The sequence below is a fragment of the Rhinoderma darwinii genome, chromosome 8 (genome assembly GCF_050947455.1).
Source record: "Rhinoderma darwinii isolate aRhiDar2 chromosome 8, aRhiDar2.hap1, whole genome shotgun sequence".
NCBI classification, from domain to species: domain Eukaryota; kingdom Metazoa; phylum Chordata; class Amphibia; order Anura; family Rhinodermatidae; genus Rhinoderma; species Rhinoderma darwinii.
In genome coordinates, this window is record NC_134694.1 from 3,480,455 (window position 1) to 3,493,539 (window position 13,085).

Genomic DNA, 13,085 nt, shown 5'->3' on the forward strand with positions numbered 1-13,085 from the left:
AATTCAGCAGAAGAGGCTGCTGGAGGAGACATGTGAGACTTCATTGTTCTGCCCGCCGTCGTATAATCACATCGTGCGCTGCCCACATGACCGCGCCGTCACTCCTCACCCCGCACAATCCCGTACATCAGGGGTCAGATCCCCGTCACCGGGGACAACGAGTGCGTCGCGTCCTATGTACATAAAGCTTCATCATCGTATCCTCAAAAGTTCTGCCACTTTCTAACAGACGTTGCGTTTTGACTCCTCTCCATTTTTAAGATCTCTGCTTGCTGCTAGTGACTGGGAATCCAATGGCTGACAATGCAGTGCCTACCCAAAACAGCTGATGGTTTGTTCGTTAAATCCAGTCTGGACTGTACTCTGTGAACTCCAGACTGATACATTTTACCTGCACCGATACATTGTAACAAACAGGACACGAGAGACTTGTTTACCTTACAGGGGGTTGTCTTAACTAGATACAATCGTAACAAACCCTCAGCTGTGAGCAGTGTTGGGTCAGGACAGGTTTTCAGCCTCTAGATGAAAACAAGAATGTTCTCATTCACTGACTGCAAGCAGAGGTCTTAAAAACAGTGACGTAACGACTAAAATTTATTTGCATTCTACCAGAAAATCTTTTGTATTCACTTTCTGTAATATAAAGTTGTGCAACTCTCCTCGCTATTTGCAAGATGTCTGCTTGCTGTGAGTGAATGAAAACATTCAGAGGCTGAAAACCCGTCCTGCCTTGCTCGAACAGCTGAGGGTCTTGTTACAATGTAGCAGTGTAAGTCACAGATATCAGGACACTTCATACGTGAGCAGGTCTCCAGCTTCCGTCGCAGCAAGCAGAGATCTTGAAAATCGTGAAGAATTGAAACAGAAGTTCTATTAAGTTGCAGGACGGCCCCTTTAAGAGTCACTGTTGCGGGGTGTGAGCCGCTCTTGCAGGTTCGGGATGGTGCGACAGTAGGAAGCCATCTTGTGTGGTAGCGGCGTCTTCCTGCGGGGGGAGGGGGGTAACCACATCCTGGGCTCCGGCCTCGTGTCACAGGAACCTTCAGTAACTCCTCAGAGAAGCCGCTCCTGTGACGTGAGGCTGCCCAGCAGCTGTGGGGGGGGGGGGGGGTGACATCTATATATAGCGGCAGCACGCATGAAGATAATAATAACCTGTAACCTATAGCGCCAACATATACCGCAGCGCAGAGAATCCAGCCCACTAAGGAGGCCTCCACCGCTGGGCGCCATTCCTGTAATCTGGCATCCAGTAGTCCAGAAATTGTTATATATCGGGCTTGGTGTATAGTGCAGCGCCCCCTGAAGGATGATAGCGGTAGTAGAAGAAACTACGTATGATTACCTATTCTATTCAGCTGTTAGTCTTGTCTGTTCCTGGGAAAGTTGGGTGACGACCAATGACTGCTATAGAAGCTTCTAATTAGGGTTGACCTACAACTTTTCCAGACCCCTGAATGGGAAATCTGATCAGTTCTGCTGCGATACGGGAGAAGAATGGGCTGCGTTGTGTGATTAGACAGTTTTGCCGTTCAGGACTCTGGGAAAGCTGTATGACGTGGCTGTAAAGGCGGCCATATTAGTTGTCACTCCTAGGGATAGAACTTAGAAATAGAAGAATACAATTTTCTTTTTTCGGGAAGGCTGAATGGAATATGAAGCCGCCATTATCACCGATTTCATCCAGCTTTCCCAGATTCCTGAATAGCAGACCTTACTAGTTTTTCCACAGGGGAAAAAAAACACCTGTTGGAGCTGTAACGGTGGCCATATTGGTGTCACCCAGCTTTCCCAGAAGCAGATAGAAGAGGGATGTTCTGGTATTGAGCAAATTTCGGCGCGCTCCACGTCCTCCTCTGATCTACCTGTAGCGAGCGAGATGCGACACGTCGGCGACTAATTTCCAGCAGTGACACGGCCGCTGTGTTGGGGCGCTGCGGGGTGTCGATGGCAGGATCACAGCGTCGTCGTCGTCGTCGTCGTCCCCCCCCCCGCATCTTATTAACTATTGATCACCATCAATTATCCAGTAGACCGAGCGGCACGGAGATTTCCCACTTTCACCGCCGGCCGCTCTCTGAGATCCGATGACCTTCATGTCCCGTCGCCCTCCACCGCCCTCCTGTAATCTCATCACTGCCAGCTGCAGCACAGGACGAGGGCGGAGAGGGCTGATCCTGTGTCCAGACTGGAAAGTTCTGCTACATACACACTCAAGATCTCTGCTTTCTGTCAGTGAATAGGAATATACCCCATCCAGACCTAAAACTTCTCATAGCTGAGGGTTTGTTACAATGTATTAGTGCAGTCAGCAGCACCTATTTCTCCCCTGTCCTGAGTGTTTGTTACTTTTTACCTGCACTGATACATTATATCCGTCTGGAGTCCCGGCAGTTTCTCAGGATTTCTATAGACTGGGTATAAATTGTAACAAACTCTCAGCTGTGAGAAGTCTTAGTTCAGCACATGGTTTTTAGCCTCTGGTTGTAAATAAGAAATTGTTGTTCACCCTCCATTTGGCCAGTGTTGATGTTTGGGTGGAGTTGCACTTTAAGTGATGCCCGTGGTGTTGATGCCAGGCACGGGGGTGGCACATCTTGTGTTTCTGGTGCTGGAGAATATATTATGGAAGTGTTAAGCCGGGGGGGATTCTCATTCTGTAATCTCGCTGCTGTCGTCTCATGAGCAGAACTTCTAAATCTAGGTCTCCCTAATTAAAGACATGCCGTTAATTAGCGAGCGGATGGCGCTGCGTTAATCTGAGGAGGCCACAAAAAATACATGTGAATGCTCGTGACGGAGGCGAGAGGTGTGATCATCATAGCTGGGTCCTAGCACCCGCTGTAGAATAATCACTGATATAACTCATGTCCTTCACTTTCCTGAAATGCTCTGTGTTGCTGTGGGGCCCTGCTCCCCTCACTGAGTCTGCAGCTTCTCACTTGCCTCTCCCTCCCTCATCACATTATATATAACATCATCACATGAGTGGACTGCACCCCATAAGATACGCACAATCACATCCTGAAATGCTCTGTGCTGCTGGAGGACCCTGCTCTATTAGCAAAATGACTCATTACAACTCCCATAGGGCTTGCCACCCAGCTTTCCCAGACTCCTGAAGACCACATCCCGCCATTCCAATATATATAGGTAGAGCTGCCCTTTTAGTAATCTTAGGCCGGGTTCCCACGAAACGTAAACCATGTGGAATTTCCGCAACGGAATTGTGTGCGCAAAGTGGATGAGATTCAGAAAATCTCCGGCCCGCGATGCGGAAAAACCTGCAGCGTAAACGTTAATAAATCGACCTGCGGAGCAGAATTTAATTCCATGTCAATTTGCTCTGCGTTTGCGTTGATTTTCCGTTGGGGGTTTTCCCCGTTGATGGGAATGCAAATCCCGCAACAGAAAACCAAGTGTTGTGACTTTTGCGGTGGATTCGCAGCAAATACGGGGGAAAAAAAATAAATAAATCCTACTTGCACAGAACGCCCTCCTTCCTGCAGTCCGGCCTCCTGGGATGATATTACATACCGTGTGACTGCTGCTGCAGCCAATCACAGGCTGCCGCGGACTGCGTGGATTTTACTCAAGTATCCGACCCGTGGGAACTCAACCTATGAAAGATGGGTGACCACTCAATCAGGATCTATAACGAACGCCATATTGTCAGTGACCAGTATATGTAGAAACACCCCCCCATCTCTAATTATATCACATATATCCAGCACTATTATATCCTCCAGAGACATTACATCATATGTGACTGATATCAGCCGCTCCTCTTATATCACTCCAGCACTATTATATCCTCCAGAGACATTACATCATATGTGACTGATATCAGCCGCTCCTCTTATATCACTCCAGCACTATTATATCCTCCAGAGACATCATATGTGACTGATATCAGCCGCTCCTCTTATATCACTCCAGTACTATTATATCCTCCAGAGACATTACATCATATGTGTGACTGATATCAGCCGCTCCTCTTATATCACTCCAGTACTATTATATCCTCCAGAGACATTACATTATATATGTGACTGATATCAGCCGCTCCTCTTATATCACTCCAGTACTATTATATCCTCCAGAGACATTACATCATATGTGTGACTGATATCAGCCGCTCCTCTTATAACACTCCAGTACTATTATATCCTCCAGAGACATTACATCATATGTGTGACTGATATCAGCCGCTCCTCTTATATCACTCCAGTACTATTATATCCTCCAGAGACATTACATCATATGTGTGACTGATATCAGCCGCTCCTCTTATATCACTCCAGCACTATTATATCCTCCAGAGACATTACATCATATGTGACTGATATCAGCCGCTCCTCTTATATCACTCCAGCACTATTATATCCTCCAGAGACATCATATGTGACTGATATCAGCCGCTCCTCTTATATCACTCCAGTACTATTATATCCTCCAGAGACATTACATCATATGTGTGACTGATATCAGCCGCTCCTCTTATATCACTCCAGTACTATTATATCCTCCAGAGACATTACATTATATATGTGACTGATATCAGCCGCTCCTCTTATATCACTCCAGTACTATTATATCCTCCAGAGACATTACATCATATGTGTGACTGATATCAGCCGCTCCTCTTATAACACTCCAGTACTATTATATCCTCCAGAGACATTACATCATATGTGTGACTGATATCAGCCGCTCCTCTTATATCACTCCAGTACTATTATATCCTCCAGAGACATTACATCATATGTGTGACTGATATCAGCCGCTCCTCTTATATCACTCCAGTACTATTATATCCTCCAGACATTACATCATATGTGTGACTGATATCAGCCGCTCCTCTTATATCACTCTAGTACTATTATATCCTCCAGAGACATTACATCATATGTGACTGATATCAGCCGCTCCTCTTATAACACTCCAGCACTATTATACCCTCCAGAGACATTACATCATATGTGTGACTGATATCAGCCGCTCCTCTTATATCACTCCAGCACTATTATATCCTCCAGAGACATTACATCATATGTGTGACTGATATCAGCCGCTCCTCTTATATCACTCCAGTACTATTATATCCTCCAGACATTACATCATATGTGTGACTGATATCAGCCGCTCCTCTTATATCACTCTAGTACTATTATATCCTCCAGAGACATTACATCATATGTGACTGATATCAGCCGCTCCTCTTATAACACTCCAGCACTATTATACCCTCCAGAGACATTACATCATATGTGTGACTGATATCAGCCGCTCCTCTTATATCACTCCAGCACTATTATATCCTCCAGAGACATTACATCATATGTGTGACTGATATCAGCCGCTCCTCTTATATCACTCCAGCACTATTATATCCTCCAGAGACATTACATCATATATGTGACTGATATCAGCCGCTCCTCTTATATCACTCCAGTACTATTATATCCTCCAGAGACATTACATCATATGTGTGACTGATATCAGCCGCTCCTCTTATATCACTCCAGTACTATTATATCCTCCAGAGACATTACATTATATATGTGACTGATATCAGCCGCTCCTCTTATATCACTCCAGTACTATTATATCCTCCAGAGACATTACATCATATGTGTGACTGATATCAGCCGCTCCTCTTATAACACTCCAGCACTATTATACCTCCAGAGACATTACATCATGTGTGACTGATATCAGCCGCTCCTCTTATATCACTCCAGTACTATTATATCCTCCAGAGACATTACATCATATGTGACTGATATCAGCCGCTCCTCTTATATCACTCCAGCACTATTATATCCTCCAGACATTACATCATATGTGACTGATATCAGCCACTCCTCTTATATCACTCCAGCACTATTATATCCTCCAGACATTACATCATATGTGACTGATATCAGCCGCTCCTCTTATATCACTCCAGCACTATTCTATCCTCCAGACATTACATCATATGTGTGACTGATATCAGCCGCTTCTCTTATATCACTCCAGTACTATTATATCCTCCAGAGACATTACATCATATGTGTGACTGATATCAGCCGCTCCTCTTATATCACTCCAGCACTATTATATCCTCCAGAGACATTACATCATATGTGTGACTGATATCAGCCGCTTCTCTTATATCACTCCAGTACTATTATATCCTCCAGAGACATTACATCATATGTGACTGATATCAGCCGCTCCTCTTATAACACTCCAGTACTATTATATCCTCCAGAGACATTACATCATATGTTTGACTGATATCAGCCGCTCCTCTTATATCACTCCAGTACTATTATATCCTCCAGAGACATTACATCATATATGTGACTGATATCAGCCGCTCCTCTTATATCACTCCAGTACTATTATATCCTCCAGAGACATTACATCATATGTGACTGATATCAGCCGCTCCTCTTATATCACTCCAGCACTATTATATCCTCCAGAGACATTACATCATATGTGTGACTGATATCAGCCGCTCCTCTTATAACACTCCAGCACTATTATATCCTCCAGAGACATTACATCATATGTGTGACTGATATCAGCCGCTCCTCTTATATCACTCCAGCACTATTATATCCTCCAGAGACATTACATCATATGTGTGACTGATATCAGCAGCTCCTCTTATAACACTCCAGCACTATTATATCCTCCAGAGACATTACATCATATGTGTGACTGATATCAGCAGCTCCTCTTATAACACTCCAGTACTATTATATCCTCCAGAGACATTACATCATATGTGACTGATATCAGCCGCTCCTCTTATAACACTCCAGCACTATTATATCCTCCAGAGACATTACATCATATGTGTGACTGATATCAGCCGCTCCTCTTATATCACTCCAGCACTATTATATCCTCCAGAGACATTACATCATATGTGACTGATATCAGCCGCTCCTCTTATATCACTCCAGTACTATTATATCCTCTAGAGACATTACATCCTATGTGACTGATATCAGCCGCTCCTCTTATATCACTCCAGCACTATTATATCCTCCAGACATTACATCATATGTGTGACTGATATCAGCCGCTCCTCTTATATCACTCCAGCACTATTATATCCTCCAGAGACATTACATCATATGTGACTGATATCAGCCGCTCCTCTTATATCACTCCAGTACTATTATATCCTCCAGACATTACATCATATGTGTGACTGATATCAGCCGCTCCTCTTATATCACTCCAGTACTATTATATCCTCCAGAGACATTACATCATATGTGTGGCTGATATCAGCCGCTCCTCTTATATCACTCCAGCACTATTATATCCTCCAGACATTACATCATATGTGTGACTGATATCAGCTGCTCCTCTTATAACACTCCAGTACTATTATATCCTCCAGAGACATTACATCATATGTGACTGATATCAGCCGCTCCTCTTATATCACTCCAGCACTATTATATCCTCCAGAGACATTACATCATATGTGTGACTGATATCAGCCGCTCCTCTTATATCACTCCAGTACTATTATATCCTCCAGAGACATTACATCATATATGTGACTGATATCAGCCGCTCCTCTTATATCACTCCAGCACTATTATATCCTCCAGAGACATTACATCATGTGTGACTGATATCAGCCGCTCCTGTTATATCACTCCAGTACTATTATATCCTCCAGAGACATTACATCATATGTGACTGATATCAGCAGCTCCTCTTATATCACTCCAGCACTATTATATCCTCCAGACATTACATCATATGTGACTGATATCAGCCGCTCCTCTTATAACACTCCAGTACTATTATATCCCCCAGAGACATTACATCATATGTGTGACTGATATCAGCCGCTCCTCTTATATCACTCCAGCACTATTATATCCTCCAGAGACATTACATCATATGTGTGACTGATATCAGCCGCTCCTCTTATATCACTCCAGCACTATTATATCCTCCAGAGACATTACATCATATGTGTGACTGATATCAGCCGCTCCTCTTATATCACTCCAGTACTATTATATCCCCCAGAGACATTACATCATATCTGACTGATATCAGCCGCTCCTCTTATATCACTCCAGCACTATTATATCCTCCAGAGACATTACATCATATGTGTGACTGATATCAGCCGCTCCTCTTATATCACTCCAGCACTATTATATCCTCCAGAGACATTACATCATATGTGTGACTGATATCAGCCGCTCCTCTTATATCACTCCAGTACTATTATATCCTCCAGAGACATTACATCATATGTGTGACTGATATCAGCCGCTCCTCTTATATCACTCCAGTACTATTATATCCTCCAGAGACATTACATCATATGTGTGACTGATATCAGCCGCTCCTCTTATATCTCTCCAGTACTATTATATCCTCCAGAGACATTACATCATATGTGTGACTGATATCAGCCGCTCCTCTTATATCACTCCAGTACTATTATATCCCCCAGAGACATTACATCATATGTGACTGATATCAGCCGCTCCTCTTATATCACTCCAGTACTATTATATCCTCCAGAGACATTACCTCATATGTGACTGATATCAGCCGCTTCTCTTATAACACTCCAGCACTATTATATCCTCCAGAGACATTACATCATATGTGACTGATATCAGCCGCTCCTCTTATATCACTCCAGTACTATTATATCCTCCAGAGACATTACATCATATGTGTGACTGATATCAGCCGCTCCTCTTATAACACTCCAGTACTATTATATCCTCCAGAGACATTACATCATATGTGACTGATATCAGCCGCTCCTCTTATATCACTCCAGTACTATTATATCCTCCAGAGACATTACATCATATGTGACTGATATCAGCCGCTCCTCTTATATCACTCCAGTACTATTATATCCTCCAGAGACATTACATCATATGTGTGACTGATATCAGCCGCTCCTCTTATAACACTCCAGTACTATTATATCCTCCAGAGACATTACATCATATGTGTGACTGATATCAGCCGCTCCTCTTATATCACTCCAGTACTATTATATCCTCCAGACATTACATCATATGTGTGACTGATATCAGCCGCTCCTCTTATATCACTCCAGCACTATTATATCCTCCAGAGACATTACATCATATGTGACTGATATCAGCCGCTCCTCTTATAACACTCCAGTACTATTATATCCTCCAGAGACATTACATCATATGTGACTGATATCAGCCGCTCCTCTTATAACACTCCAGTACTATTATATCCTCCAGAGACATTACATCATATGTGACGGATATCAGCCGCTCCTCTTATATCACTCCAGCACTATTATATCCTCCAGAGACATTACATCATGTGTGACTGATATCAGCCGCTCCTCTTATATCACTCCAGTACTATTATATCCTCCAGAGACATTACATCATATGTGTGACTGATATCAGCCGCTCCTCTTATATCACTCCAGTACTATTATATCCTCCAGAGACATTACATCATATGTGTGACTGATATCAGCCGCTCCTCTTATATCACTCCAGTACTATTATATCCTCCAGAGACATTACATCATATATGTGACTGATATCAGCCGCTCCTCTTATATCACTCGAGTACTATTATATCCTCCAGACATTACATCATATGTGTGACTGATATCAGCCGCTCCTCTTGTAATACTCCAGCACTTTATAATCCTACACAGATTGTAGAGTTGCTGGCCCTTTAAGTTCTCGCACGGCCTGGTTTCGGTGATCATGGTGCCCGGGTCACCGCCAGCCGTTGGTTATGTACTGGCGGGTTGTCTCGCATCTCCCTGGAAGCCTCCACGTTCCCACACCTCCTGCCACCTCCATATTTCGGGAAGCCGTCCCCACCGCCGATCTCTTGTCATGTAAATCTCGCCAGGCCTTATAAGTGCGCTCCTCGATGTTGGCTCGGATGCAGAGTTGGCAGCCGCCGTGGACATGTTGGGCATTGGTATGCAGATGAGGGCGCCGGTTCCCACTCCTCATGCCCGCATTGCTTCCTCTGGCCGCAGCGCCGTCTTTTCAGGCTGAGAGCCGGAGGCTGATGGCACAAAGCAGGATTTGGGGCCTGCAGATCCCTTGATCAGGAAACCAGGCCCAGCTCGCTTTGCACTCTGAATGGACAAAGCCGTCATTACCCCCGGCACATAATGGGCACCATTCAGCCCGGGCCTGGGTGCCAGCTGATCTTCACATAGGGTTAATCAGGCAGGTATTTGGTGATAAGCGGTCTAAGTGCCCCATGTGCGGAGTAGAGGAGATTTAACGTGTCCTATTTAAAGCGGCCTCTTTTAGTAAAAATAACATTTGTCTTCTGTTTCTGGGAAAGCTGGGTGACCAATGTGACACTCGTTCTCTAGCACCTAGCACTCCGCTTTCCTAGAGTCCGGAGCAGCTGATCGGCATGGATAAGCAGTGATATATCAATAACTAATATAATGGCTGAATCTGCCATTCAGTATCCTGAGAAAGTTGAGTGACAACTCCTATGGGAAATGAGATGGTGGCCACGCTCACCCAGCTTTCCCAGATACGGATAAAGTAAACAATTTTTTTTTTGTATCCGTTACATTCAGTTCTGTTGCTGGAAAAGCTGGGTCACCACCAAAGCAGCCGCCGTTGTTTCCAGGTTGATGTCTTCCTGCGGCCTGTCATGGCTGTCACCCAGCTTTCTCAGTGACAGATACAAGTAAATATGTCATAAGTGTGCGGAAAAGCTAGGTGATTACAAATGCTGCCACCAACCAGTACAGCTGACCCAGAGGTTGTCACTCCACTTTCCTGAAATCCTGAATGGCTTTCTGCAATATTTAGAGAAAAATTTAATGTGCTTCAGAAAATGTACGGATATTTCCTCCAGGACGGCAGCGCTCGACCCCCGTATAACACCAACCTAACCCTCGCATAGAAATATAATTTTACTATGGAGATAAGCGTCTACCAGACACATGATGCCGCTTATCCTACAGCATCAGACAGATTAAAATCCACCGTCGTGTCTGACTGTTCATCGGTCTTGGGTCAGTCGGTTTGCGAGCGCACACGTGAGAATTGTCGCGGTCTACAGGTTGCTTTAAGTACGTGTGCGGCCGCTCCTCTCATCCTCCGTACCCGCGATGTGACCGTAAATATTTAGGCTGCAGATCCCGCCACTTCTGTCTGCACATACGTCTCTGTTTGTACTAGTCTTACACTAAGCCCTGATGCTCCGAAGCAGTTGCCATGGTGATTTCCTTGCGACACCTCGTGGCAGCGGTAAAGGTTTATTGTCGTCTATATGAATCATAAAACCTCTACAATCAGAAAGATTAAAATACGCAGGAAAACCGGGAACCACGCGTGGCATGAAGTAGAGATAAACCGATACATTGTAACGAGCTGTAACCAGGGAGAATGTCACATAGTAACGAGGTGTAAGCTGGGAGAAGGTCACGTAGTAACGAGGTGTAACCTGGGAGAAGGTCACGTAGTAACGAGGTGTAACCAGGGAGAATGTCAGGTAGTAACGAGGTGTAACCAGGGAGAAGGTCACGTAGTAACGAGGTGTAACCGGGGAGAATGTCGCGTAGTAACGAGGTGTAACCGGGGAGAATGTCGCGTAGTAACGAGGTGTAACCGGAGAGAATGTTGCGTATTAACGAGGTGTAACCGGAGAGAATGTTGCGTAGTAACGAGGTGTAACCGGAGAGAATGTTGCGTAGTAACGAGGTGTAACCGGAGAGAATGTTGCGTAGTAACGAGGTGTAACCGGGGAGAATGTCAGGTAGTAACGAGGTGTAACCGGGGAGAATGTTGCGTATAAACGAGGTGTAACCGGGGAGAATGTCAGGTAGTAACGAGGTGTAACCGGGGAGAATGTCACGTAGTAACGAGGTGTAACCGGGGAGAAGGTCACGTAGTAACGAGGTGTAACCGGGGAGAATGTCACGTAGTAACGAGGTGTTACCGGGGAGAATGTCAGGTAGTAACGAGGTGTAACCGGGGAGAATGTCACGTAGTAACGAGGTGTAACCGGGGAGAATGTCGCGTAGTAACGAGGTGTAACCGGGGAGAATGTCACGTAGTAACGAGGTGTTACCGGGGAGAATGTCACGTAGTAACGAGGTGTTACCGGGGAGAATGTCAGGTAGTAACGAGGTGTAACCGGGGAGAATGTCACGTAGTAACGAGGTGTAACCGGGGAGAATGTCGCGTAGTAACGAGGTGTAACCGGAGAGAATGTTGCGTATTAACGAGGTGTAACCGGAGAGAATGTTGCGTAGTAACGAGGTGTAACCGGAGAGAATGTTGCGTAGTAACGAGGTGTAACCGGGGAGAATGTCAGGTAGTAACGAGGTGTTACCGGGGAGAATGTCAGGTAGTAACGAGGTGTAACCGGGGAGAATGTCACGTAGTAACGAGGTGTAACCGGGGAGAATGTCGCGTAGTAACGAGGTGTAACCGGGGAGAATGTCACGAAGTAACGAGGTGTTACCGGGGAGAATGTCACGTAGTAACGAGGTGTTACCGGGGAGAATGTCAGGTAGTAACGAGGTGTAACCGGGGAGAATGTCACGTAGTAACGAGGTGTAACCGGGGAGAATGTCGCGTAGTAACGAGGTGTAACCGGAGAGAATGTTGCGTATTAACGAGGTGTAACCGGAGAGAATGTTGCGTAGTAACGAGGTGTAACCGGAGAGAATGTTGCGTAGTAACGAGGTGTAACCGGGGAGAATGTCAGGTAGTAACGAGGTGTAACCGGGGAGAATGTCGCGTAGTAACGAGGTGTAACCGGGGAGAATGTCACGTAGTAACGAGGTGTTACCGGGGAGAATGTCAGGTAGTAACGAGGTGTAACCGGGGAGAATGTCACGTAGTAACGAGGTGTAACCGGGGAGAAGGTCACGTAGTAACGAGGTGTAACCGGGGAGAATGTCACGTAGTAACGAGGTGTAACCGGGGAGAAAGTCACGTAGTAACGAGGTGTAACCGGGGAGAATGTCACGTAGTAACGAGGTGTAACCGGGGAGAATGTCACGTAGTAACGAGGTGTAACCTGGGAGA

The 13,085-nt window shown here is 45.2% G+C and overlaps 1 protein-coding gene across 1 annotated transcript in view; it reads left to right on the top strand.

Moving 5' to 3' along the window:
* Nucleotides 1–13,085, top strand: part of FNBP1 (formin binding protein 1) — a 396,531-nt gene that overhangs the window by 355,116 nt on the left and 28,330 nt on the right. The window contains exons 9-11 of the mRNA XM_075834540.1: nucleotides 9,922–9,993; nucleotides 10,619–10,718; nucleotides 11,346–11,541. Coding sequence (XP_075690655.1) covers nucleotides 9,922–9,993; nucleotides 10,619–10,718; nucleotides 11,346–11,541 — 368 coding nt within the window. The remainder of the gene's footprint in view (nucleotides 1–9,921; nucleotides 9,994–10,618; nucleotides 10,719–11,345; nucleotides 11,542–13,085) is intronic.